At 37.3% G+C, this 26229-nt stretch overlaps 2 protein-coding genes across 4 annotated transcripts in view; one reads left to right on the forward strand and one right to left on the reverse strand.

Moving 5' to 3' along the window:
- The window catches only part of snx27a (sorting nexin 27a), a 34175-nt gene extending 25849 nt beyond the window's left edge, over positions 1 to 8326 (forward strand). The window contains exon 13 of the mRNA XM_028036435.1: positions 8148 to 8326. Coding sequence (XP_027892236.1) covers positions 8148 to 8194 — 47 coding nt within the window. The 3' untranslated portion in view covers positions 8195 to 8326. The remainder of the gene's footprint in view (positions 1 to 8147) is intronic.
- The window catches only part of chrna11 (cholinergic receptor, nicotinic, alpha 11), a 33649-nt gene continuing 8455 nt past the window's right edge, over positions 1036 to 26229 (reverse strand). For all 3 annotated transcript variants that reach the window (XM_028036431.1, XM_028036430.1, XM_028036433.1), the window contains 8 exons: positions 25380 to 25424; positions 23566 to 23675; positions 23397 to 23476; positions 19703 to 19870; positions 19424 to 19618; positions 12433 to 12519; positions 10295 to 10404; positions 1036 to 7296 (listed from right to left, as the gene is read on the reverse strand). In XM_028036431.1, coding sequence (XP_027892232.1) covers positions 6574 to 7296; positions 10295 to 10404; positions 12433 to 12519; positions 19424 to 19618; positions 19703 to 19870; positions 23397 to 23476; positions 23566 to 23675; positions 25380 to 25424 — 1518 coding nt within the window. In that variant the 3' untranslated portion in view covers positions 1036 to 6573. The remainder of the gene's footprint in view (positions 7297 to 10294; positions 10405 to 12432; positions 12520 to 19423; positions 19619 to 19702; positions 19871 to 23396; positions 23477 to 23565; positions 23676 to 25379; positions 25425 to 26229) is intronic.

A 26229-nucleotide genomic window follows, 5' to 3' on the forward strand; every position in this document is an offset into this window, starting at 1 on the left:
CTATCGACCGGCGCTTTGGGCCTCTGGTAATTAAAAGGCATTGATCGAAACCTCAGCCGCAAGATTGTTGGTACACAAGCATGCAGCCGCAGCGCGTCGTAGCGGGACTTTTAGAGAGGGAACAGGTGTGCTAACACACCGGCTGGCTGCTTTAACATTGTACAATTAGTATTTTATGGATTGGTTGTGCGCAAGGTGTTTGAGTTTGCCAAAAGTTTGTCTTCCTACACTGGCTCTGGTTTGTAAAATGTGCAGTAATTAAATCTTTGAGAGCTGCAAGAGGCTGGTTAACCCCTGTAGTAAATAAGAGTAAGTTTGGGGGTAAAAAATAAGTAAAAAACACGCTTAAGTGTGTGCGTACGGCAAACCCGTAGGCTCATCTTCCCCACGGACACCCACAGCCTCCCTCTCCTTTTTTATTCCATCTGAGTGAACACAGTAAATCTAAGTGCTGCCAGATTGCTGGCGCTGCACATTTTTCCACCGTCGAGTTAGCTCATCAGGCAGGGAGCCTTGGCCAGCCTGAATGAGGACCGGTGCACTACTATAAATACACCGGTGACTCTTTACTCTTCCTGGCACACTGACTGAGTGACACAGTGAAGGCCGCGCATAAACTCCACTCCCCTCAATGGGCGTGTGGACGCACAGAGATATGTCTCTAATTTCTGTTTATTTCTGGAGTATATATTTCTCCCTCTGGGTGTGATAAAGTGCAGCGACCTTTAATTTGATGCCGGTGACTGAGTTATACTTGTCTGGGCGCACATCTCCGCTGCCACCATCCTCCCATAAATCTGATGAATTACCCAGGATGCCACTCTTTCCTCTATTAACCCTCCCTTCCTCTTCTGCCCTTCCCCAGTATTCCCCCCCACCTCTTTTCCTTCCTGAACTAGTGATCAATTAAGATCCTGTCCAGCTCCCACCGACACATAAGCACTTCCTGTCCCTCTCTTTTCCCCTCACTGTCATTTTTCTCCTCTTTTTGGGTGTCAGGATAGTCACAAGGCAGGAATATAAGCACTGGAGACGTAGGAAAAAGAGAGAATATTTTATTTTCTCTGTACAGATGTGAGTGTCAGCATGTGCTCAAAGGAGTGTAACCTTTAACAAAGCCTCAGGCAGGAAGTTTACTTTCTCCCTGCTTGTGGAATTGAGTTAGAAGAAGAAGAGACAGAAAAGACAGCAGAAGAAGAGAGGCACTCTTCACTTTGAAGCGAGATGGAGACAGGAATGTAGCTAACGTAGTTGGCCTTTAAGGTAAGAGCCAGTGTTAATCCATCCATATTGTCCGTGAGAGAGAAGTTCAGATCTTTCTTTCAGCAGCGATGCAAGTTATCGATTAATTATTCATTTAAAGTTGATTAATCAACTAACAATTAATTGATAAGCGGCCATTTTCTTTACAACCTGAGTTTTCTCTTGTATCAAGAGGGCTGAATATCTTTCCATAACATGAAGGGCTAAATTTGCTGAATTAAAAGAAAACATTATTAGATACTGACTGAATAAACTTTCTCACATTAATAAACTCAGACATATTTATAAAATGTAACAAAACAGGAACATCTAAGTTGCTAAACAGGAAAATAAAAGATAAAAAGAATATAATACGTGAAATACTTAATCCCCCATGTACTTTTGTGAAGTGCCGTCTGTCACTGCTCTAGATTGAAGGAAAGTTCAAACTTCACTCCATAAAGTGCATTAACTCACCAGCCCTCAAAATCGACCGCGCTTCTTCCAATCCTTACAATTTTTCTGCGTTATTCGGCCCGTTTTTCTGTCATTTCACCTGTTCCTTCATAGAAGATTTTGTCATTTTCTAATGAGAAGTTGCTCTCCTACGCAGCTAGGCTGAATGAGCGCTATTAAGGTGAAACTTAAGGAGCTTGTTGATTGTTTATAGTTTCAAAACAGAACCGCATAAAGAGTGATATAACGGAAACTTTTTGGACCATTTCTCTTTCCCGTTCTGCTGTAGCTCCGCCATCTTTAATCCTGTAACAACGGCTCCGGTTAAGGATTACCATGCGCCCTCTGCTGGATGGCGTCCAAACTGCTACACTTTTAAGTCAATAATTCCCCAAAATATATTAAAAAATAATGCTATTTTATTTATAAGTAAAGTAAAATAGCAGTGTAACAGGACACTTTAATTTTTAATATGGAAAAAAAAATTTGTTCCACTGGCAGATTATTTCACTAGAACATTTTCATCAATATTAAGTAATTATTGACTTAAAACTAGTTCCTATTTGTTGCTTGTAGCTTGTAAGTTAGTTGTATCCTATTTGAAGTGTACTAAGATATTTGGACTAGACCAAAAATACTTGGTAAGATTATTGTGTTTTTGTAGTGCAGAAGTTCATTTCAGCCACTTTAATCTGGGATGAAATTAGGTTACACTTGGAATGGTTGTTGGACCATGAATGGACCGATAAATTGAGAGTTTCCTTCACTTTGACAGGTTGAAGCATAACTAATAATACTGCAGACTTGGCAGTTATATCCTTGGTATCTTGTCATGGACAAGACACCAAGATACACGATTTCACGCTCACGAGCTTGGCTTTAATCTGGGAACAAGTATTTAGAAATACAATCTCCAGATAACCTTTCAAAGTCTCACAAAATGCTTCAGGGGGACATGATTGTATCCAGGGATGGGTGATATGGACAAAGTTTCATCAGGATATTTGGTAGTACTATTGGGATAACGATAAACATGACAATACTATTTATTTTTTGCAATAAAAAAAATCCTGAAAACACACCGCTCTTATAAATCATAGCCATTTGTAATACATGTCTTCAGGACATAAGTCACAAATAAGTATGATATGCATTACTAAACTGCACACAGTATTTGCATTTACTCATATTTTCACTTGTATTCTTATTTATTGATCTCATTGGTGGAGAAAATGGTAAAAAATATAAATTACGACAATATGAACAGCTTTGGGGGAGTTGAAACATCATTAATTGAAATTTATTGTGAAAAAAAGAACTAAAACTTTTTATAAGAAATTTAGCACGATAAAGAAAAAACAATACGATAAATGCCCCACAACTACTTGTAGCTTTTCTCCAGGTTCACAAAATGAATGTAGATTTAACTCGAAACTCCGAATATTCCTTCAACAACTCCTCAATCGTCTGGAGAAACCTTTTCTGCAAATTCTAGCTTAAACGTTCCCAGGAAAACTACAAAAATATTCATGGTTTACTTAAATAAATCAAAGTGGCAATAAATGTGGATATATATCGCTATATCCTATGAAAACCCCAAACAGCAAATCTATCCAACACCAATAAACACAGCCCGTGAGGCTAAGCGCTGAGATTTATTTTCCTCCTGTCATAACATGATTAGAAGCTCATTAATAAGCCACACATTGCACTGGTCATGTTTTCCTATTAGGATGAATGGAGGCGCTCCCGTTTTATTCCCAATCAGTCCCACATACATCATCCAGCTGCTGTAAAAACTCTCCAGAGCTTCAGATGTAAATTAATTTGCAGCTGAAACGTTGAGGGACGTTTGCTGATACTGCAATACGCAGCATTTCTGTTCACTATTTAATGAAATCAAACTGGATTTGTTGATGTAACAAAAATATTTCTCATAATGCCAATCTCTAGTTTTAAAAGTTTTTCTTGTTTTGCTTTGTTTGCTTCTTCTATAACAATTAGATTTTGTATCTTTGCTGGCAGTTTGAAGGTAGTTTATTTAGTGACTGGTACACTTTGGGAATAAAATATAAAAGAAATACAGGTCAGTTGTTTACTTCGTCTGAGATTGTTGTTTTATTTTAAGCTGAATCTCTTTTTTCTTATTGGAAACTGATATTCAGTACGGTAATCCTTAACATTAAAACCAAGTTAGTTTTTTGTGACACATCAACCCGAAGATATACAGTCCTTATAAAACAAGAAGAAAACACTCATTCCTCTTAATAAAAAAATCACTTGATTAGTTGCCACGACTGAAACCAGGAGTAATAGCTGCTGCCCATTAACCTGAGAGGCATTAAGGAAATTATTAACGTTGTGAAATATTTAGGACAGCTGCCAATTTTCCCAGGAGGAGATAAACCAAAAAGCTTCATCACAAACTCTTCAGGCCTCAGCTAGCAAATTACATAATAACAGTACAAGCCAAGAGAAAAGCCTCTTCTTTATAAAAACATTGGTAGCATGACTTTGTGAACAAGACTACAGAAACAAGGTTGTTTTGACAGATGAGACCAAACAGGATAGCAGTAATGATCCTAAACACAGCAGCAAATCTCCCCCAGAATGAGTGAGAAAGAAAAGAGTTACGGTGCTGCAGCGGATGAGCCAAAATCCAGACCTGGAGCTGATTGAAATGCTGCGCTGAGGCCTTGAGGGAGAAACAAATGTCTGCAAATCTTAATGTACTGAAGCAACTCTGTCGTGAAGAGAGGGTCAAAATTCCTCCACTACGATGTCAGAGACTGAAATAGAGCAGAAAATAGATTGTTTGTGATTTTGAATTTTTTTAAAACAATAACCTAGAGTTTGTTGAAGTTAGATTTTAATGTTTTTAGAACTAGATAAAAAACAATAGGCAGATAGAAAAAAATGACGAGTAAATTTATGCCAGAAAACTTTTGAGATTAATGTCGTAAATTTTCTAGAAAAACGTGGAATTTTCTCAATGATTCCTAGAATATTTCCAACTTTTCACGGTCAGAAATGTCCAAGTTTTATATAAGAGAATTTCTGAGATTTGTATTTTTAATGAATTTAAGACACTTTAAAGCCTTAATTTTAGCTACATGAATTTAAGACTTTTTAAAGTCTGTTTAGTTGCTTTGGTACCATAATAAATGAAAGACTAACCAACATTTTGACATGTAATGACAGCACTTGGAAACATCTAATGCTTCAATTGTTGATTTTAATTTTTTGCTGCCTTGTTGGTGAAATGTGCTGTACAAATAAAATTTGATTGATTGATTGATTGATTAAAGATGTTTTGGTCCTACAAAGTACTGACACATAGCTCTGATAACAAATCCAAAATTAGGGTCTCACTGAAATTCCTCTGAGTTTAAGGTTGTAACTGGATAAAATGTGAAGTTCAAGATCTATGAATACCTTTACAAGCCACTGTAGTATAAATAAAAACTAGGATGAGATTGTCTAATAAATACAAATTGTATTTAATATTTCTGAATTAAGCCCAGCTAAAATGATGTTTTTATTCAAATTGCCAGCAGAGAGACTTGCTATATTTTGTTGAAAATCCCTGTATGAAGGCTGTGGTGTTGATTTGCGCTCTTACATTCTCTAAATTTCATGAAAATATATTGAAATTAAAACTGTCAAGCAGCAGTAAACCAGTCAGAGGAAATTAACAGGACCCTGCTCCTCCACATTTAATGATCTCATCCTCTTCCTTCTGCCTCTGGTGTCCTTTTAGAGCCCTGACCTCCTGCCTGAGTTATTAAACCTTTAATATGAAATCCAATGAGTTTCGTTGGTCCGTTATGACCTGCCAGATGCAGTTAGGTAACCGGTGCATGAATTTTCATCGGTCTCCACAGTGGCGCAGCGACGGGCCGCTGCCCTGGAACAAGCGGCTAATTCCAGTTTCCAGGTCGGGACGAGCGCCGCACACAGAGAGAGCCGCTGAGGAGCGTTCTGATTGGCAATCGTCTCACAGAGATAAGGTCTTGGAGATTCAAAGTGGCTCAAAAGCAGAGATGGGAGTTCATCTTTGAGAAGCTTGTTAGTCTGAAGGATTATCCAAAGCCTTTCAATTTGACTGTCATTAGCCGAAAAGTGATTGAATAATAGATGAGTTCCTGTGCGATGCGACTCTCTTGATCTTCGGTCATCTTTTGTGCATCTGAGCATCAAGCAGCTTCTCAAAACTCTGCCTGTCTCAGGTTCCCAGAGGGACAGTGTCTGTCCTTCACGTCTGCTCTTTGTTTTGTGTCCTTGTAAAAGCCTCTTCTTCTCACATCACTTTGAGTGATGCAGTATTTTCTCCACCTGTGGGAGTAAGAGGCTGTTTCCCCTATCTGAGGAAATGAAACAGTCACATATCCGTCTCTTTTATCTGTCGCTGCCTATCTGTCTGTCTCTTCTTCCTCTTTTATGCCAACAGTCTTCCCTGACATCAGACCGTCATTACCTCAGGTTGCATTGGCGTCCTTGTCAGACTCGTATTTCCCTTTAATTTTAAACAAAAGTCCTCTTCAAATCGGCCTCAAAAACCAATTTCACCTTGTCAAGAATCTGATAAAGCACCCTGCACTCTAATTTCATTTAAACTTCACCTTGTATTCCCTTCATCATCTGTTTTCTTCTTTTTTGGTTACAAAACAGAATGTATTGCAAAGAAAACCATTAGTTTCTTTCCATTCCCCCAGATCCTTGCAATCACAAATCACAGCGCATACAGTTTGCTGGAAATCGTGTTTCCTTGGATCAGAGCCCGTTCCGTTCTGCATCCCATACTTAATTTTCTCCAAAATGTTCCTTTGCATGTGTGTGTGTGTTTTTTTTTTCTTCCTGTTTACCCCTAGCCCCTCAAACAAAATCCTTAGAAACAGCTTCCACAAAGTTTGGAGCCGACATGAGGATGGAGATGGTGCAAATGATGTTGAAGACGCTAAACGCCACCAGGCACAGGCGATCAATCACAGCGCCTGCAAATTTCCACTGGTCAGCCATGCTCTCGGTCTCGTCCTGCTCTCTGAAACGGTCTGCCATGTAGCGCACCTCCTCCAGGATGGCCTGCAGCTGCGGGTCGCCCATCACAGATGTTGAGCACCCTCCTGGTCCCCCTCCAAAACCTCCGCCACTAGAGACAGTGCTGGGACACCCCACTGTGTCCATGTTGGGAGTTGGAGGTGGAGGGGAGCTGCAGAACTGCGACGGCAGGTGAGGAGGCGGACTTCCTGCCACCCGTGGAGGTCCTACAGAGATGTTATTCCTCTGGACGGGCTCCGATAGAACCGAAGAGTCCTCGATGCTCGGGAAGCCCATGTAGAGAAGGTTCCCGTTGTTGTTGGCGCTGGTTTGCAGGTGAGGGTGTCCCGCGTGGAGCGGCCCCGTCTGGAGAGGCGTCAGGTTCTGCGGGTGCAGCGGGTGGAGGGTCGGGTCGGGAGGGTTGGGAATGCTGCCGCTCTGTGATCCTGAGGAGCAGCGGCGTAGGTGTGGGGCGCAGGGCGGTCGCTCCGGATCGTCGTTCTCCCCTGGCCGCTTCATCCTCAGGAACCAGGCGACCCACTGCAGCAAAACGAGACGCACCTGCAGGAGAAAAAAGAAACACTGAGATACAACTACCCTTACAAAACTACTCATCCTCCTGAAAAAATATAATCAACGTGATCTATTATGCTTTCTTGAACAAGTTAGGATAAGTCTTTGGATTATAAAAAACATGTTCATTAAATTTTTTGGCACGAAATCATTCTTGGATAATCAGGCTTCAGTCTGCTTAGTTCTGCAGACTTCTTGTTATTTAAAATCCAAATAACATTGAGTTGCTGGCCACGCCCCCTGCTCAATGTTTACACTCGCATGGAAAAATGGCTGCAAACAGATGTACAATTATACAAACATACATCTTTCAAAAACTGAAAGATGTATGTATGAGCCTCCTGCACAAACAACAAGAATGCAGCGAGTTGTTCTGAATAGTAAGTCAACAAAACACTTGTCTCTTCTAGCCGCCATTAAGCAGCAATAAAACCAGCTGACCAAATGTGCTGGAGCTCCGCTTGGGTAACGGGGCTGGGCTTGACTGGGGTTGCTAGGCGACGGCGCAGCGCCTATTGATTGTGACTGAACATTTGGGAGGTTCTAGTCAAAACATACCTGAAGATTTGTTCAACTATTAATTAAATTAAAGGGAGTGAATAAAAAATGTACGGCAGATTTTTATTCATACTGCATTACTTTGTGTTTTCCTAGCAAATGAAATGTAAAATGTGGTCTTTGTAAGGATTGGGTTTTTCTGTGTATTTATTTAGGTTTCTGTGTTCTGTTGAGTCTCTGTGTTGTCCCGTCAACCCCTTGATTGTTTACACCTGTCCCTTGTCTCCCTTGATTGTCTCCCTGTGTATTTAATCCCACCTGTGTTCTCTGCTCCTTGTCAGATCCTCGTCTCATGTCTGCCTACCGTCTGCCGTCAGTTGTCATATGATTTACCAGTTGCTACCAGATTCAGAGCTTCTGCCACTGCTCATCTGTGATGCCTGGATTATTGTGTTTATCATTAAACATCATCACTACTGTCCGCCGCTTCATCCTCACCACCTACAACTACCACATCATGATAGTCTTAACAGGAAAAATGGGAACATTTTCAAAGACAATCAGTACTTTTGAAGAAGTGACTGTAATATCAATTAATAAGGTATTATAAATATACTAAAATCATTTATCCTTGATTCTCTCAGAGCTCCAACGAAGCTGTTCTAAAAGCCTGTTTGGTTTCAGGTGCCGACTGTTTCCAGCGTTGTGGTTTGTTTCATTCTGCAGCAGTTTTGTCTCGGTTTCAAGTGTTGGTCCATAAGAATGCCCGAGGCAAAAAAAAAAAAAGAAAAAGATTTTTTTTCTGTATGCCTTTGCTAGATTTATCAACAGAGACCCTCAGTTACTTTCAAATGTAGCCTTACATTCAAACTGTGGACTCACTGAGATAGAAGACTGTGATTACCGTTTTATTGCCCTCATGAGCTTGCAAAGCAGTGTTTCAGTGAGCTACAGCATTAGATAAAAACAGCACAAATTGGTTCGGATTTAAAACTTCGGTTCCACTCATCCTCTCCAACCTTTTATGAAGAAAAAAAAAAAAGCCTGAGCCTTTCGTTCCTGAAAGGTCAGAGTGACCCAGCAGCATCCAGATGGGAGTCTGGCTGCTAAATGAGAGCTAATGTCCAAGTGACTGCTCAATTAGTGTCTGCAGAACATCTCTGAAAGTCAACTGATGTTGTTTTTGTGCAGCACTCTAATTATGAACTGTCCTAATCTGAAGCTCATCAATTAGTTTGCTAATTGGGCATCGCATTGTCAACACAGGCCATTCATCAACTGAACGTCCTTGCAATATGTCAATGCATAAAGCACCTGCTTGCACAAGCAGTCTGCAAACTTGTCCACATATCAATAATTGAAGGTTCTTCTTTTTGCAGGTTTAGCAGAAAAAAGTAAATCCATGCTTTTAAATATGCCTGAATTTTACACTACCCATCCACATTTCAATTTCTACTATAAATTATCCATGTCAGAACAAACTTTCTTCATAAAGGCATTTTATTTTTTTCAGCATTGAGCAGAAGGTAAGAAAAATAGAAGTAGGGAGTGAGTCAAACCGAGTACACCCACATATCCAGAGTGCTTTGAAAAGCACTCCTGTTGTAGTCTGCGGTGAGGCATTTGATGAACACGCTACTGAAGACTGCCACTGCTGGATGAGTCACTGCCGACGAAGTCAGCGAATAAAAAGAGAAACTGGCATCGCAGCACGCGGTGCGCTAACGAATGGATAAAGCGAAAGCGAAACTGAGCTGGACAGAATACTAGAATAACAAAAGTAAGATCGCTATAACAGGAAGGCTGAAAAGAGACAACATGATGAAAATACAGCTCTGGAAAAAATTAAGAGACAACTGAAAATGATCAGTTTCTCTGATTTTACTTTTTATAGGTATATCAGGGTTTCCCAAGTGTATTATAAGCCTGGAGGGCCACCAGGCTTTATTTGTGCCCCCACCAGGCTTAGCAATGCTTATTCATCTAAGTCTTTTTAAAATGTTTGCATTTTTTAAGACTTTATAGTTGGTGTAATTATCAAGTGATATTTTCAAATTTCATGTCAACTATAAATATTTTTTAACTCACAAACACGACAGGCTGCCAGATGAATGACTGCCCTAGCGCCCACCAACCGGGCTTAACAAGTTTTCTGGGGGAAACCTTGAATATGTTTGAGTAAAATGAACATTTTTCTTTTATTCTAGGAACTACTGACAACATGTCACCGAAATTCCAAGCAAAAATTTTGTATATATTTGCAGAAAATGAGAAATGGTCAAAATAACTAAAAAGATGCAGTGCTGTCAGATGTCAAATAATGCAAAGTAAACAAGTTCATATTCATTTAGAAACAATAATACTAATGTTTTAACTCAGGAAGAGCTCAGAAATCAATATTTGGTGGAGTAACCAGGAGGTTTTGAATAGGGTTCAGTGCAGTGGTTTCTTCATTTTTTCCAGAACTGTGCGTTGTAAAGTGTCTTACCCATTTCGGCATGTGCCCTCCATTTGGATCGTGGTGATGATACTGTAAAACCACAACTGTGGCAATGACTGACATCCCAACGATGATCATTATGCTGGCAAAATACTGGCCTGAGGAGGAGGAGAAAGCAGTGAAATAATTCATTTTCAATTCAGAGCAGCAGGAAAAACATCTACAAGGCTAACATCTCAGTCATTCGCCTTCATGTTACTGCAGTTTTCTGTAAAGTTTATTTCTCTCCAAGCAATGTGAGGTCAACGATTGAATACTTAAAACATATTCACTTTCTCAAGAGGAGAATCAATTCAAAATAAAACATTTTTTCAAGGTAACTGAGGTGTGATGGCATCGTTACGGCCCTGCTCACTCATTCTGTTCATGTCAGCAAAATTAAACAGATTAAGATGAGAGCAGTTTGTCTTTATACAAGAAAAATGCTGAGAACAGCACTTTGAGGATTTTTCTGTAGCTTTTAAAAACACAAGGTGTTGTGTCTTCAGGGCGAGATTTGCATCTGTTTCTGGCTGAAGTTTTTCCTCTCTTTAATTTTCTGCACTGTGGCCACAATAAATTTAGCCTCTTAAATTTCAGGGTGGGCAGGTGGCTTGTGTAAATTCAGCTCTTTTTTTTTTTTTTAGGTTATATTTCTTAGCGCTGCTTCCTGGTAGCGGTATGGTATGACAGCATAAAATGTCCTTACAGTAGCATATCGGTGTGATAAATAAGCTTTCTGTTGTAAACCTGACTAGCTGCAAATGACTGTGTTGCTCAACTGGACAATGGGTTTGCTAGAAATGACCAGAACACACCAGTATTAGTTTACTGGTTTAAAGGAGAGGCGATTTTGGGGGAAAAGACATGAAACCAAAAAGCGACTTGGCATGAATTTGTACCTTACGATAAAGCAAAACAGGAAGAAGAGAGAGAAGATTAAATGGATTTCACTGGGAGAGAGATAATGTACTGAATTGATTTGCTTTATTTAAATTAAATTTGAATGTAATTAAGGGTTAGACTGATTGAATGTGACTCTAAGCTGATTGTACAGTGCTGCAGTGAACTTTGGATGGGAAAAGTTTGAACATATTGAAACAAAAATGAGTGAAATCTTGAGAAGAGATGACAGAATGATAAATGGGATGAAAATTGTGGGATGCAGGGCAATGTGGACTTAAAGTTTAATAAGAATTATTTATTACTTCCTTTTTAGGTAAGTGTATGACACAAACACAAATACTGCTCTTGAAAAACACCCATTTGTAATGAGCTTCTTCACCTAAAGTCACACAAATATGTGTTATTTGCATCACATTAATCATATTTTCAAATGTATTCATATTTATTGATGCTTTGTTGGAAAAAAAACAGTTAAGAAAATAGTAAAGCTAACAATCCCAACATTACGAACTGTTTTAAACATCATTAATTGGGATTTTTTAGGACCATAATAAATCTAAATTGTTATAAGAAATTTCTCACGATAAATAAGAAACGATACAATAAATATCCAGCCCTACGGGTGAATAAGAACACTGAAAAAACACAAAATTTGAAATATTTTTGGTCTAGTTTCTAGTGCAAATATCTGCACTTGAAAAAATACAAAACTAACTTTCCAGTAAGATATAGAAGATTTTCACCAGTGGAACTAGTACTTTTCTTTTAATTTGTACATTTTTAAATTAGAGGGATAAAATGGTTAAATAAAGATTGATGATGAGGATGGTACAGAAGAATCAAAAGATGAATTAGGATGAAACGGCATCACAGAGAGGAAGTAGAAGGATGGAGAAGGCTGATGTAACGAGGCAAGGATGATGAATTGGATGAAATTACTTCACAAAATGAAATAAGAAAGATGAAAACGACACAGGATAAAAACGTGGGACAGAAAAGCTTCATAAAGAGAGACAACACTCATGATGAACAGGATGAGAAAGAGGATGGAGATTCTCTTTTAGTATAAAAAAAGGTTTTCTGTCTTTTTCTTTCAGTCTGCCAAACCACATAAGCCTGGAAAGGGATACCAACTCCTATTTATGGATTTTTAAATGCTGATTTAGTGGAATGTTTTGACTAGACGTCATGAATATTTTATTTGAATTTACATAAAAATAGAAAACATGGTCTCCACGTACCTATGAGCGGGACGGAGTCCGACGTGGCGGGCATTATCTCAGCCACCAGCAGCATGAAAACAGTGAGCGACAGCAGAACGGTGATACCTGCAGACACACACACACAGACTGTCTCCCAGGCTTTAGCTACGTTTTGTTAGGCAGTCGATACTGTGGTTAGATTTTCCTGTGTGTCCAGTGTTTTGATAAACGGTTAAGGCTCATGATGGGATCTGGTCGATTTATGTAAATTACTCTCTAAAGCCCCGACACTGAATCACCCCCAACCCGGACGCTCTGCATCTCCACAGCCAAAACAGGAGAAAAGAAATCATCTCACACTGCTGGGAAACACACCTTATGCTCTTTATTTATCCACCTCCACATCATTTATGGTCCAGATTTAATTTAAGCAGTGCTTTGCTGGCATAACTGTCTCCAATCTTAGCATTCAATTAAACCCCAGAGGTTAGAGGTGAAATATGAGTGCTTTAAGGCTGTTAGGTGAAATAAAAATGCTTCCTTTATGCTTAATTTTCTCCTGTTAAAAGGAGACTCCTTTAACCCTGAGCGCCCAGTCCTGATGTCGCTTCACCATCAGCAGTGACCAGAGTTCAGTCTGTCACGGTAACAAATTTTCCAGGTGGATAAATTGTCCCAAAAGTTATTGCGATAAACGATAATGTTGCTGTTTAGAGACCATCTTGCATTATTAATGACACATTAATGCAATAACACATTTTTTATAGATCAATAAACTTTAAATTCTAATGAACATGTAAGACTGGAAGTGGAAAATATTTCAAATATCCACAATAAATAAACAAAAACAAGAAATAAAATGGACTATGGCGTCTCTGTAAACAAGATTGTTCTTAAAGTTTTGTCTGGTGAGACAAAAGCACCAAACTGAAACTTTTGTCATCCAGTTTTTGGTAAAAATAAAGAGAGAAAAGATAAAAATGATAAATAATGCAAATGAAAATGATTGAGCTTGATTCAATTTAACATGCGATTAATTGATTTATTGCTTATTTGCTTACCAAAAAATACAACAAATGTAATGAAGTAAGAGTAAAAAAGTATTTGGTAAAAGGTTCAAATTAAGCACTGAGTAACTCATTAAAGCAGCAATAATTTAATATTTAAAAATGACATCATAAGATGGATCAAAATATAACATTATGTGGAAATGGCATTTTAAAGATAAAAATTAAAATAAGTCATGAATAAAAACACAGTAACAAAATAAAATCAAAAAAGATTTTTTTTTTCCAAATCAGTTTCTTTCAATTATTAACTTATTAAATTTTAACAAAAACTGCAGGTTTGTGTCTCTGTGTGGTGAATTTTTGGTTACAACATGTTTGTTTTTCATACTAATGGGTAGAAAATCCAGAAATTTTACTCAAGTAAGAGTAGCGATACTTCATAATAAAATTACTCAAGTAAAAGTAAAAACTACACTGTAGTAGGAATACTCCCAAAAGAATATATATATTTTTAAAGTTACTAAAGTAAATGTAACAGCGTAAATGTACTCAACTCTGGAAGTGACAGTTTTGTATTTTCCTTGAAGTCAGTGCGTGCGCCTTTCCCCAGAATCAATTCACTAGCCTTAATTACATCAATAGGTTAATTGGCCGCATGTGTGAGGCTTTTTTCTCCCTCCTTTGGAGAAATGCTGTATAATCCATCGTGTATTGAGGTTGAGGAAATGTTTTGACAAAGCTGCCGTGGCTTCCCTCCCAGTTTCCTCCCACTCAGACTGGAGGCAAAGAGCATTTTTAAAAATATATTATCATCCATTCAGATTACAGAGTGAGAGGACGGCGAGCCATGAGTGAAAATAAGGCTGCTGCTCGCAGATTTTCTGAGGTTTCCTTTAAGGGGACCTGACAGTTCAAGTAGCTTTTAGGTAAATTCAGTGAAACACAAAATGAGCCAATTAGTATTGAGAGAACCACAAAGGAGTGGCTGAGAACTGAGTGTTTGATATGTGCTTTCTTAAAGGGCTGAAGCTTTCTTACACATCATTATTTCTGCTCTTTAAAATCAAGATAATAGTCTCGAGTCTTTATTGCTCAGACGGCATGACTGTCAGCTCCTAAAAGAGGGTGATAGTGAAATTAAAATTTAATTTTGTAGCACTTCTTCTTTTCTTTTCATCCTATTACAGTCAGTCTCGCCAGTCCTTCGTTTCTTCCTTCGTCTGTCCTCCATCACCTTTTTCTAATTCTTCTCTCGACTTTTTTTTTTGCCTTTTTCCCACACCAGCTGCCGCTCTCTCTGTTTGTAGTTATCCAGTAATCCCTCTACTCTCTCATCTTCTCCCCCTCCCAGTTTGCCTCCTTTGTGCCTCATGATAATCTCCTGAGCCTCTCCTGTGCCTTCGCTCTGCGATATTTCACAATGTTTCACTTTAAAAGACGGCCTATTTTCAGTCTGAAGGTAGTGAAGTCAGAGATTTGATCTGTTTATAGGACTTTCCTCTCAGATGAAACAGATTGTGCTGAAGTTACACTGCTTTAGTTTTTTCTTTTGTCTGTCGTGGCTCGACATTTTGTATTTCTGGACCAGCACTGATTAAACCATCAAAGTATGAGATACAATTGGGGCAACAAAATACTGTGTAAAAGTTTTAAGTAAGGGACTTATGACTTTTTAAAGGGAACTGAATCTTCAGGATCTTTTCACTTTAAAGAGTCATTAAAAAGATAGTGGTTTGAACATTTACTTTTTCAAAGAAGAAACCAATTTATACCCAATACAGTTTTTAAAATTCACAAAAATGTAGAATTATCTGTACTAGATACAAATACCACAGTATGTTCTTGCAGAAAAAAAATAGCTAAGTATTCTCATAAAATACAACATTTTAAAATATAGATGTCAAACCTATGTTATTCTTTAAGACAAGTTTTGTGTGGATTAGTAATATTTAATATTTTTGTGATTTAGAAGCATAAGAAAAGAAAAAATTGACTTCAGTGAACGGGTCTTCAGGATGGTTAAAAAGACACATTTTTGAAAATTTATTTTTTTAAAGAACAAGCCCTTTTATCACTAATAAAGTTCTTGAAATTCACCAAAATGTAAATTTATCTGTATTAGGTCAAATTTATATTTATTCAAGTACAACCACCAATTTAGAAGCATAAGGGAAGAAAACAATTCGACTGGAGCCGCTTTAGCAGAAACAAAAATCCTCTTCTGCACCATTAAATATAGAAAATATCAACCCATTTCTATCAATTGTATTAATCTTAAATGAAATTAAAATAACAATAGTTTTGATGTGTGTGCCGAACATTATAAGGAAGCTAAGTTGTAAAAAACAAACTCGTTACTGAAACTCAAATTCTACCATTCACGACAAAAGAATCAAATCGTTCGAGAATGACACGTCAATATTTATAACCCGCACAAACACCAAAAAAAACTAGAGAATTACAAGAAATACTAGTTAATACATATAAATATATAGGTTGTTCAGTGGTTATTACCATAAATAGCGAATAAAAGTCAACAACATGGCAGCAAGAATGAATTTTGGTAGGTTGACATGTTGAAGACGATTCGCTGAAGAGACACAGATCGAACCTTGAAGCAGGCAGGCTGCAGCAGTAGAGGACAACACAGCGTGTCCCTCCTGTCAGCTGAGACAAGGAGGCTACAGTTCCCATCGTTTCACCAACACTGGGCTGGAAAATTGGTGCTATGTCTCATGAGTCTCAATGTCCAAGAATCCTGGACAAATGAAAACATGGAACTCCTTCCTTCATCTTAAACGTAAATGTAACCAATACCAGAGATTTTTAAAAAAGCCTTTCTTAATTAAGAGCTATTTTTGTACATTTATGAGTCCATATGCTATGATACTAACGCTATATTAAATGTGTGGACCCGAGGAAGAGCAGGCATTGTCACGGCGACGGCTAATGGGAACCCAAATAAACAAAAAAATAAAAATGTCAGCTCAGACATTCAGAAAGTAGGATGAGAAGTTGGTGAAAGCAACATGAGAACATTATACCACCTGCTGCTGCTGCTGATATAATGATGTGAGGATAGTTACCTGGCTTACTTTGGGCTCCAGTTAATAAACAAGCTCTGTTTAAATTTCACAGCCTGCCTTAATATTGTCAAAAAATAATTATTGGATTAATCGTGATTAATCGACTACTGAAATAATCGTCAACTAATTTAATAATTCATTAATCGTTAACTTTAGTATACAGACTCAAAAATATGCCATTTTCTGAAAGGATATGCATTTTAGGCAATAAAATGTTTCTTTTCTCTTTAAAGCAAAAATTTTAATTATTGGTTTTATTTGCGTTTTTTTATGAATTTCATAAATTTTATAAAATAAGCTTAATAGGTTACAGAATGTGCCAGTTTTTTTCTTATCTTATCCTTCTTCCAACATGATTATGGATTATATCCAAACATTAAAATCATCTCAAACTATTGAACATAACAATATATTAGCTGTAGTCTAAATGGGCACCACAGGCAGCAGGTAACAATCCAGCAGAACAATTTCAGGAAGTGGAAAAATGACAAACCTACATCACGGATGTGCAGCCAACAAATCTGCTGAAATTACATGATGAGGAATATCACTGATAAATCTTTGCCATGAGGAAATAAAAAAGCTCTGAGTGCAAAAAGATGTTCAACCAAGCACAATCAAAGCAAACCTAATAAAGTGGCCAGAAAGCTTATGTTTCTCTCTGTAACACTTTATTTAAGGGGTGTGCATAAGACTGATGTGACAATTTTATAAACATAACACTGTTGTTATGAAGTGATATTTGGTAAATAATGACACATTTAATGTAAAGTTGTACTAAAAGTTACATTAAAAGTCCATTAAAGTGTCAATTTTCCATTAACATTACTCAATGACACTTCATGACAACAGTCATAACCATTCATAAAAACTCCTTCATGTTAATAACAACTGTTATATCATGTTTATGGTAGCATTATGTCAGTCTTATGCACAGCCATTCAAATAAAGTACTACTTTTCTCTCTTAAGTGTATTTTTCAAATTTCAAAATTAGTAGATGTAGTTTAATGTTTTAAATGCCCTTCATTCTAAATAAAAACCTATCCAGAAATTGGGCTTTGTTAAATACAGATGAGGGGGGAAAAAAACTAATAAAAATACTTAAAACAGAAAATGTATTTGGAAACATAAGCATAACAGTTGCTTCTAATGCCAGGAGTCGGTGTCAAACTTGCAAATTTGCCAACATAAAATGGTGGATTCCTAAAAACAGCAACAAAAAAAAAGAAAACTGAACAATATTCTAAAGTAGTTCCCTGAAATAAACATCTTTGACAGCAGCGTAGCAGCTCCAAGTGGAAAAACAACATTATTCTGGCAACTTTAAAACTACCTGGATTCTTCACAAACTCATGAAATAAATGTTGGGTAAATCAGAATGTTTTTGACGTTATGACCCGAGGGAAAAAGGTTATATTCACAAACACTAAAACTTTATTCAAGTCAGAGATTTAGAGATACTTTTCTGCTGCAGAATCGAGTCATGGAAATCATACAAGAAGAATGAGTTTCACCATAACTTCTTCACTTTATTTTTTGCAGTGCTGATTATTTTTGATGACCTCGAGATTTTGTTCACAGAAACATCCAGCTGCTTTTGTAGAATAAATTATGCAGGTATTCTGCTGCAAACACATCACATTAATTACAAATGGTTTTTGATCTCACTATTTTTTTATTTTTTGTGGCTAAGGTTTTCTGTTTTGTTTTGGAGATGTTAATTTAATAATCAACTTGAGCAAAGAGACAAGGCTGACAGGATGCAGCAATCTAATCAGAACGAGTCTCGGCACGTCAGACAAAATCTAAACTTTTGCTTGTCTTGTGCTTATTATGAACAACTCACACAGCTGTCTTTAACCAGATATGGCAGCAAGATGTCTGGAAAAAAAACATATTTTCACGCCTGCTGGTCGTTCTGACTCTTCACTGGATTAATTTTCTGATAACTTTAGAAACAGAGTAATAGGAGTAAACCAAAATTACATAAAATATTATAACATGTCGTCAACTTGACATCTTAAACTCCAAAGTAGACAAACTCTGCATTTAAGAAAAACAGAATTTTTCCAGGAATATAAACGGTTTGCTCTTCATGGGAAGCTAACCTAACCCGTCTTTTAGCTATTACTCAAATCTAACGATCTTCTAATTCTCTTAATGATTCTCTTAGCAGCTTCATTCCTCCCGGTGGAGCTGTTCAGAAATAATGGGTTATTATTAAATAATTTATTTAAAAACATGTACATGAAGTGAATCAAACGTCTGAACACATATATAATTGTACTAAACTTTAGCCGTCGCACTGATATGCATAGATAGTTATGACAAAGATGTCTTAATCAATTAAAATCAAAACCTGCTGGTATGGCATTCATTAAAAGAAAAGGTTACTCTACAATCTTTCCCAAATAAAATTGTCTGTGGTTAGTTCTTTTTACTAAAATGTTTGATTTTTGAGCTACAACAAAGTTTAAACAAGCAAGTTTCTTGATTTTTCAGGGGGTTTTTCCCCAGAACTAGAAGAAAACCAGTAATTGGTACTGGCTAATAAAAGCCTAATGAGTGAACCCCTCACTTAAATCTTTGTCAAGATAAATGGTTGAAAAATTAAAATAAAATGATTGCTGCAATGTTAAGGCCCCTTTATCCAAATGGGTAAAGACCTGGTTTGTATTTCATGAACTCTAGTTGGAAAAGTTTTCAGGAATGATGGGTTATTATTAAATAATTTATTTAAAAACATGTACATGAAGTGAATCAAATGTCTGAACACAAACATAATTGTGCTACATTTTAGCCGTGATGCTAAAATGTGCATTTTTTTTGTTACTTTGCGTCTGATTTTGATGTGTTGCCTCTTTGTTTGCACCTTCCTGAAGTTGGAGTAAAACCAAGCAGCTTCACCGTCCGCCCGCTCTGATCCACTCACCCAGTGAAATCTTCTCTCCTGAGTCGGCTGGCAGCACGAAGATCAGCAGGGTCATGGAGGAAAGCAGCACGCAAGGGATGAGCAGGTTCAGGGCGTAGTAGAGCGTCCGCCTCCGGATCGTAATCACGAACGTCACGTCTGGGTACGGCTCCTTGCAGCAGTCGTAGAAAACCTCATTTCTGGTGCCAGGAACACCTAAAGGAATGCAATCAGAGAAACTTACTCCAATTATTCATGAGTAAAGGTTTTTTCGGATGTTTTTTTTTTTTTTCTTCTTACCAATTAAGTCCCACTCTCCGTTGGGCATGTATCCTGAGATGTCAGCATCGGTCATCTGGAGGTCCAGCAGCCAGCCGTCATACGTCCAGGAGCCAAACTTTAACTCGCATTTCTGGATGTCGAATGGGAACCAGCGGACGTCCACATTGCACGTGCTCATAAAGATTCCTGCAGAGACAGACGAAGACGCATTTGAGGATCAGACAAGCTCTGCAGCCCGGCCAATAGCAGAAGTGCAAAGAGTTAACAGTTTGAAACTTAGAAAGAAGCCTGAAGAAAAGAAAGCTGACTAGATAACAAACTGCCTCCCATCAAAGGCATGTCGGTGTCTTTTCTCTGCTTGTCAGATTCTCTCTTCTCCGCTCTGCCGGCACACAGCTGTTAGCTGAGCATCAACAGAATACAAACATTCACAGCACTGCTGAAAAAATTAGATTACAGTCACTGCCTTAATGAGATTGCCCCCTTTTATCGTGCAAAATAAATGTCCTCACACGTATGCATCAGCACGGCGCCCTTCCCAGGGTGTTGTCCCTGGGAATCACAATGATCCACACAGCGGTTTTCTGTCAAAATGAAGGTCTTAATGTACTTAAAAGACAAAATTAATCAGGCCTGTTAAGACATTCACACACACACAAACAAAATGTCATGGAAGCCTTGCAGCTAACAGAGAAGTTCATTGTGAGCCTGTCGACATGCAAATCAGTTCCCAGAAGAAGTTAGCAGGCTGACTTCTAATTTGAGAGCATGTAGAGGTTAATCTCTCATTTATAGTATGAAATTATTTTCATGCACTTTTTGCTCTGGAAAAATGGGTTCTTGCACTTGCTTCATGGGGGTGAAATTGTTTTTAGTACCGTAATCACATTATTGGGAACCAGAAGGGAAAAAAAGATAAGAAATTGTTACTATTCAATTTCCTTGCAAGTATTAGAAGATGTAGTAGCGGTAGGTATTTTTGTATTCACACCATGGTCCCTGATTAAGAAGTAATTCCTTCATTTAGTACCACTTTATTATTTTTTATATTATTATTATTAGTAGTAGTAGTAATAATAATACAATGCAGGATGAAAAAGTCTATGGCTGCAGATTTCTGCCGACTTTCCAGCACTTAGACAAATGTAATTATTTTCTGATTACACTGATCAGTAAATTGTCTGTCTTATGCAATAAAAGATTAAATCTTACACTTGTTTTATCTGGACAAAATCATATATTAGTCATATGAATCTAAAAAAATCTCATACAAGACAAAAAAGCAACTGATCTCTTCGGTTTTCTGCTTCTCCTTCAGCTCTGTTTTTTCTTCAACCTCTCTCAAAGATTTCTCAAGGCTCCTGGGTTTTTCTTTTGTCACTGTCACAGAGAAAAGGCGGCCCTTAAATTACAGCAGAAATCACGTGCATTGGAGGCATTATATGGCCTTGAAATAAGATTGCCTCATTGTAAATGCCACACAGTGGAGATAAGAGCTGAAACTTTCTGCACCTTTTGTCTGAAATGTCATTAATCAGAGCAAAGCGGTCACAAGCTGGCATGCAGGGAAAATCTGATTATCTGCTAATATTTTGTTTTAGGAAAGCACCGACCTCATTACTGGCAGCCTGGTATGTGGCAAAATCCTTAAAATATTTTTTAAAATATAATGAATAAATCTAGTGATTAGGGGGGAAAATCTGTAATTTATAGGGAATGACTATTTCTACTTAAAGTCTTGGTACTTTTCAGCAAACTCCACACATTCACAAGGTGGAAGGATAGAAAAGCTCTGCATGTAGATAGCTTCTAAAAAGGCTTCTAAAAAAAATACCTAAGACAGACTTCACGCTTTGAAGCAGTTCTCAAATAGTGAGCTTTGAAGATTTTTTTGATTTTTTTTATCTCTCTTACCATCCAGCACAGAGCGCGTGGAAGCAAGATAAATATGAGCCCTTGTCCAGCCTGATAGCCAGTGGCTACAAGAAGTAGACCTTGTGCCACGTTTTTGGATAAGATAAAGAAAACAGAAAGTCATAGAAACTCAAAGTAACTTAAAAAACTAAATAAAAACACATATGATAGTAATTTTCCACTAGTGATTTCACTAAAGCAACATGGTTTGTTTTTCTCCACTGAATAAATTCCCTCTAATGTAATATGAGATAATGCTACTGCAATACAAGATTTATTTATGTTAATATGTTTTATCCATATTTATAAGCTATTTATTTGGCAAACATTTTATTTACTGTCAATAAGACCCTCAGTAGCAGCTCCAAGCAGATTTATATCATTGGTCAGGCCAAAAAACCTCTCCACTTACTTTTCCACACCTGAGGTTTTTCTTTAAACGCCCCCTTTACTGAATCTGAACTAAACCTCAGCAAAGTGGAGACATACATAGAGGCTCAGCAGCAATGATTCAATAAATCTGGTCCACAAGCTGAATGATGTCCATGACTTTTACTGTAGTGGGTAATTGAAGCTCTAACTCCCAGCTGCACAATGGGATTCACTCTAAGGCTCTTTTAATCTGGGAGGGCCTGAGAAAATACAAAGCAAAGACCCATGAAACCCCGAGGGAGTCGTCACCTTCCCAGAAGTGTAGGAGAGCCTGTCGTAAGGTTTAGAAATAAGGAGAAGGAAGTGAACGCTGTGGGCAGTTTATACTCACAAATGTTGTTTTTCTATCAATGAAATATTCATGTCAAATGTATAAACAAGAGGGCATGGAGAGAGTGCAGAATGAGCTGCTGCGCCTCCGGGAAATGAGGTGTCAGACAGCCATGATGAAAGAGCGGACTTAAACAATTTAAATTATATATAAAACAGAAAATTGGAAAAGTATTCATAGGATTTCACCTTTTCCACATTTTGTCACGTTGTTACCACGAACATCAATGTATTTATTTATGACAGACCACCGCAAAGCAGTGTATAATTGTGAAGTAGAAGGAAAAATAATACAGCATTTTTTAGAAGAGTGCTTATAATAACATACAGTGGCCCACAAGAGTCAACAAAATGCAAAAACCGCAATAAAACAACACAGCAAAAGTCACAACACAACAGCAAAAGCCACAACAGAAGCTATACTTAAACGGAAGTTATGCTAGCATGCTTATCATAGCTTCCGTTTCAGCATAAATTCGGTTTTAGCAAAAAAATCACTTTTAGCATAAATTCGGCTTTAGTATAAATCTTGTTATAACATAAATTACGTTTTAGCATAACTTTATTTTCGGCATAACTTCCGCTTTAGCAAAAGTCATATTTTAGAAAAACGGCTTCAGTATAACTTCCGGTTTAGCTCAAATTCAGTAGCATAGCTTCCGCTTTAGCAAAAGTCATATTTTAGAAAAACGGCTTCAGTATAACTTCCGGTTTAGCTCAAATTCAGTAGCATAGCTTCCGCTTTAGCAAAAGTCATATTTTAGAAAAACGGCTTCAGTATAACTTCCGGTTTAGCTCAAATTCAGTAGCATAGCTTCCGCTTTAGCAAAAGTCATATTTTAGAAAAACGGCTTCAGTATAACTTCCGGTTTAGCTCAAATTCAGTAGCATAGCTTCCGCTTTAGCATAAATTCCATTTTAACATCATTTCGGCCTTAGCATAGCTAAACCTTTCTGTTTGGCTTTTGTTTTTGCCTTTTGTAATTAATAATTTTTGGAAAAAAAAAGAAATATGAATGCAGAAGAAGAATCCAACCTGGAGGGAGATACTTTGCAAAGCCGCTGGAGTTTACAAGAATGTTGGTCTTAAAGGTGGAGTCGAAGTCATCATCTGCACTGAGGGAGGAGGACATGGGAGACAAGTGTCACCACCTACTGGTGTGCTTCACTGTGTCGGAGGTGTTTACTGTGTTCAGGTGTTTTACCTGTTGTAGAGCAGAATATCTGGAGTCCAGACCTGATCTGTGGTGAAGCGGAGGTTTTTCACGCCAGGGTGGTCGCTCTGGTTCCACTGCAGGTAGTGGTCGTACCAACTCTTTAAACCAACACACACAGATAAGATGATGTGGCCCAGCAGATTTACAGGAAAAGACACTTTATCTTCAGTTCCAGATGAACAGAAATAGATTAATGCCAAAGTGCTCTCCCCTGCCAGGAAAGAAAGTGTTGCAGACACTTTTTAAAAGTTGACAGCATGCAATAGCAACACAGAGAGTTGCTTCAAATATTTGCAATGACTGCCGCATACAGTCTTCTTCAGAACATACTAACTTAAAAAGTAGAAAACATCTCTTTGCATTTCTTATTATTAAATAGCATATTTTTAGTTCAAATGTATTAAATGCTGATGTTAATTTCCACTAGGAGACTCTTACAGTCATGATAAAAAACAATGTACACTCTCTATTAATTAATTATAGTTATTATTATTATTATTATTATAAAATAATATGGTCTTTATCAGGATCTAAAATAAAAAACTGAACTTCTAATTTAATACACTTGATAAATTGATCACCAGCAGGTGTGATCACCTCTGATGATCGCAATTTCTTGCTATCAACAGTGCATTTTTCCAACAAATTTTGCTGCATTAAATCAACATTTAAAGAGTAAAATTTAACACTGTACACAAATCTATTTGGTCCTCAGAATTGGTGTTCATTTAGCTTTATCTGCACCACATTCTACTCTATCTGTTGTCGCATCAGCTCTGAAGAGTCAATAAACTTTCACACTATATTTAATGCTGAATTTTAAGAATCTGAAATGATCCTAAGAGAATCAACTGTCCAATTAATGTCAAGTATTTCTCAAGAAAAACCTCTCACAAGGTGAAAACATAAAAAGAAAGTTTCAAATCTTCCCAGGAGAAAATCTCCCAGAAAATTCACAACAAAGTCAAGTTGGTGCTATACCCCCCAAAAGTTACATTTCTAAGTATTCGGGCCACAGTAAGCTTATGAAATATTATAGTTCTTGGTATTTTTATTTGAAAACAAATCCCCGAAGTTGTCTGAATAGTAGAGGGTTGATGATTTAAAGTTTTTTCATAGCCAGAAGACTTAAGTACATTGAGTTGACTATGAAGTCCTGTGTGGGACAAAGTTTTATGTAAAAATGTAATTCTATTCGTCAAACAGCTGAAGCTTAGCTTGGCAAATCTAGAACAAAATGGCTGAACAAGAAAAGAGCAGCGGCGTTGGAATGGGCCAGAAAAAGCTAGTGGATCCTTGAGAGAAATATATAGAAACCAATATTTGCAAACCTACATGAACTGAAGCAACGGTGTGAAGAATGGTGGATAATAATCCCTCCACAATGATGTGAGAGACTTAAAGTCAGACAGAAAAACAGTTTTTGAAGGTGTGTGTTCATTTGTCTTTCAGACAGTTTTTCTTAGTAAAACCTGTTGAGTGTTTTAATGATTTCAGAACCCATAAAATACCAGATTCTTTTTTTTTTTGTCCAAACTTTGAAAGAAGGTGTAAAACCTTTTTTACTATGAACGCATTTGCTCAGTTAAATTAAGGTGTCGCCTTTTATTTTCTTTTGGACAAGCAATCATTTAACCCTACTGGTATTTCTAAAGAGAGGCCCATTTTTTTCTAGCTCTAAATTTAGAAATACTGGGTTTCAGAGAGTCTTGTGACCTTAATTTGGTGCTAGACATTATATAAAGTGGTTCATAAAACAAACACACCCAGAACACCAGAAAAGTCAAACACCTCGTCCTTACCATCTGAAGCCACATGTTGGAGGTTAACACCTGGTTCTTCTCATCCTGAAACGCATTTAAACATATTTAAGTAGTTTCTTTATAAATGTAATAAGAAGTTAATCTGAAGGCAAATAGATATAAAATATAACAAAAAGAAAATTAACAATGCTGTGTTTCATTTTCAGGCTTTCTATGATTTATCTATCTGATGGTTGTAACCACATCATGAAAAATTAAGAAAATATGTTAGCACAGTTAACAAATTGTGTTTAAATAAATACTTTCTGTTCTTTAATCGGTTATGGTGTGTGATAGAGGTGCCTGGAAAATCAAGTCAGAAAAAAATATGAGGGAAGAATTATTCAAGAGGGAAGTAAAAGTTGAACTGCGGTTATCTGTGCAAGAAGAAATAAAAGTGCGAAGAACCCATTGATGTTTCAGCACTGATATTCCTTAACAGAGGAAAACGAAAAAAAGCATTTGTAATGTTGTTTTGTAGATAATATACTGTCAAATATTCCTCAGTGTAACCAGGAGCCCAACAATCTGTGAGATCAAGCTAGCTGAAAAACGAGCCAAACCTTCCTCCTTGTTCAAATACAGAAATTTATCACATAGTCAGGACTTTATGTTTTTTAAGGAGTTCTGTAGGACTTAAACTTTCACAACATACAAAGGGGGTTAAGTGTAAAAAAAAAAGAAAAAAAAAGCTGAATGGCATCTGCAAGGAGGTGATTGGAGATTTCACTAAATAAACAGGAAGCAAAACAGCGAAAATGAAATAAATGGGGCAGAGAACAGAACCCTGTGGAACTCCATGATTAAGACACAGGGTAACTGAAGATGATTTAAAGGTTGACTTAGCTAC

The sequence above is a fragment of the Xiphophorus couchianus genome, chromosome 13 (genome assembly GCF_001444195.1).
Source record: "Xiphophorus couchianus chromosome 13, X_couchianus-1.0, whole genome shotgun sequence".
NCBI classification, from domain to species: Eukaryota; Metazoa; Chordata; class Actinopteri; order Cyprinodontiformes; family Poeciliidae; genus Xiphophorus; species Xiphophorus couchianus.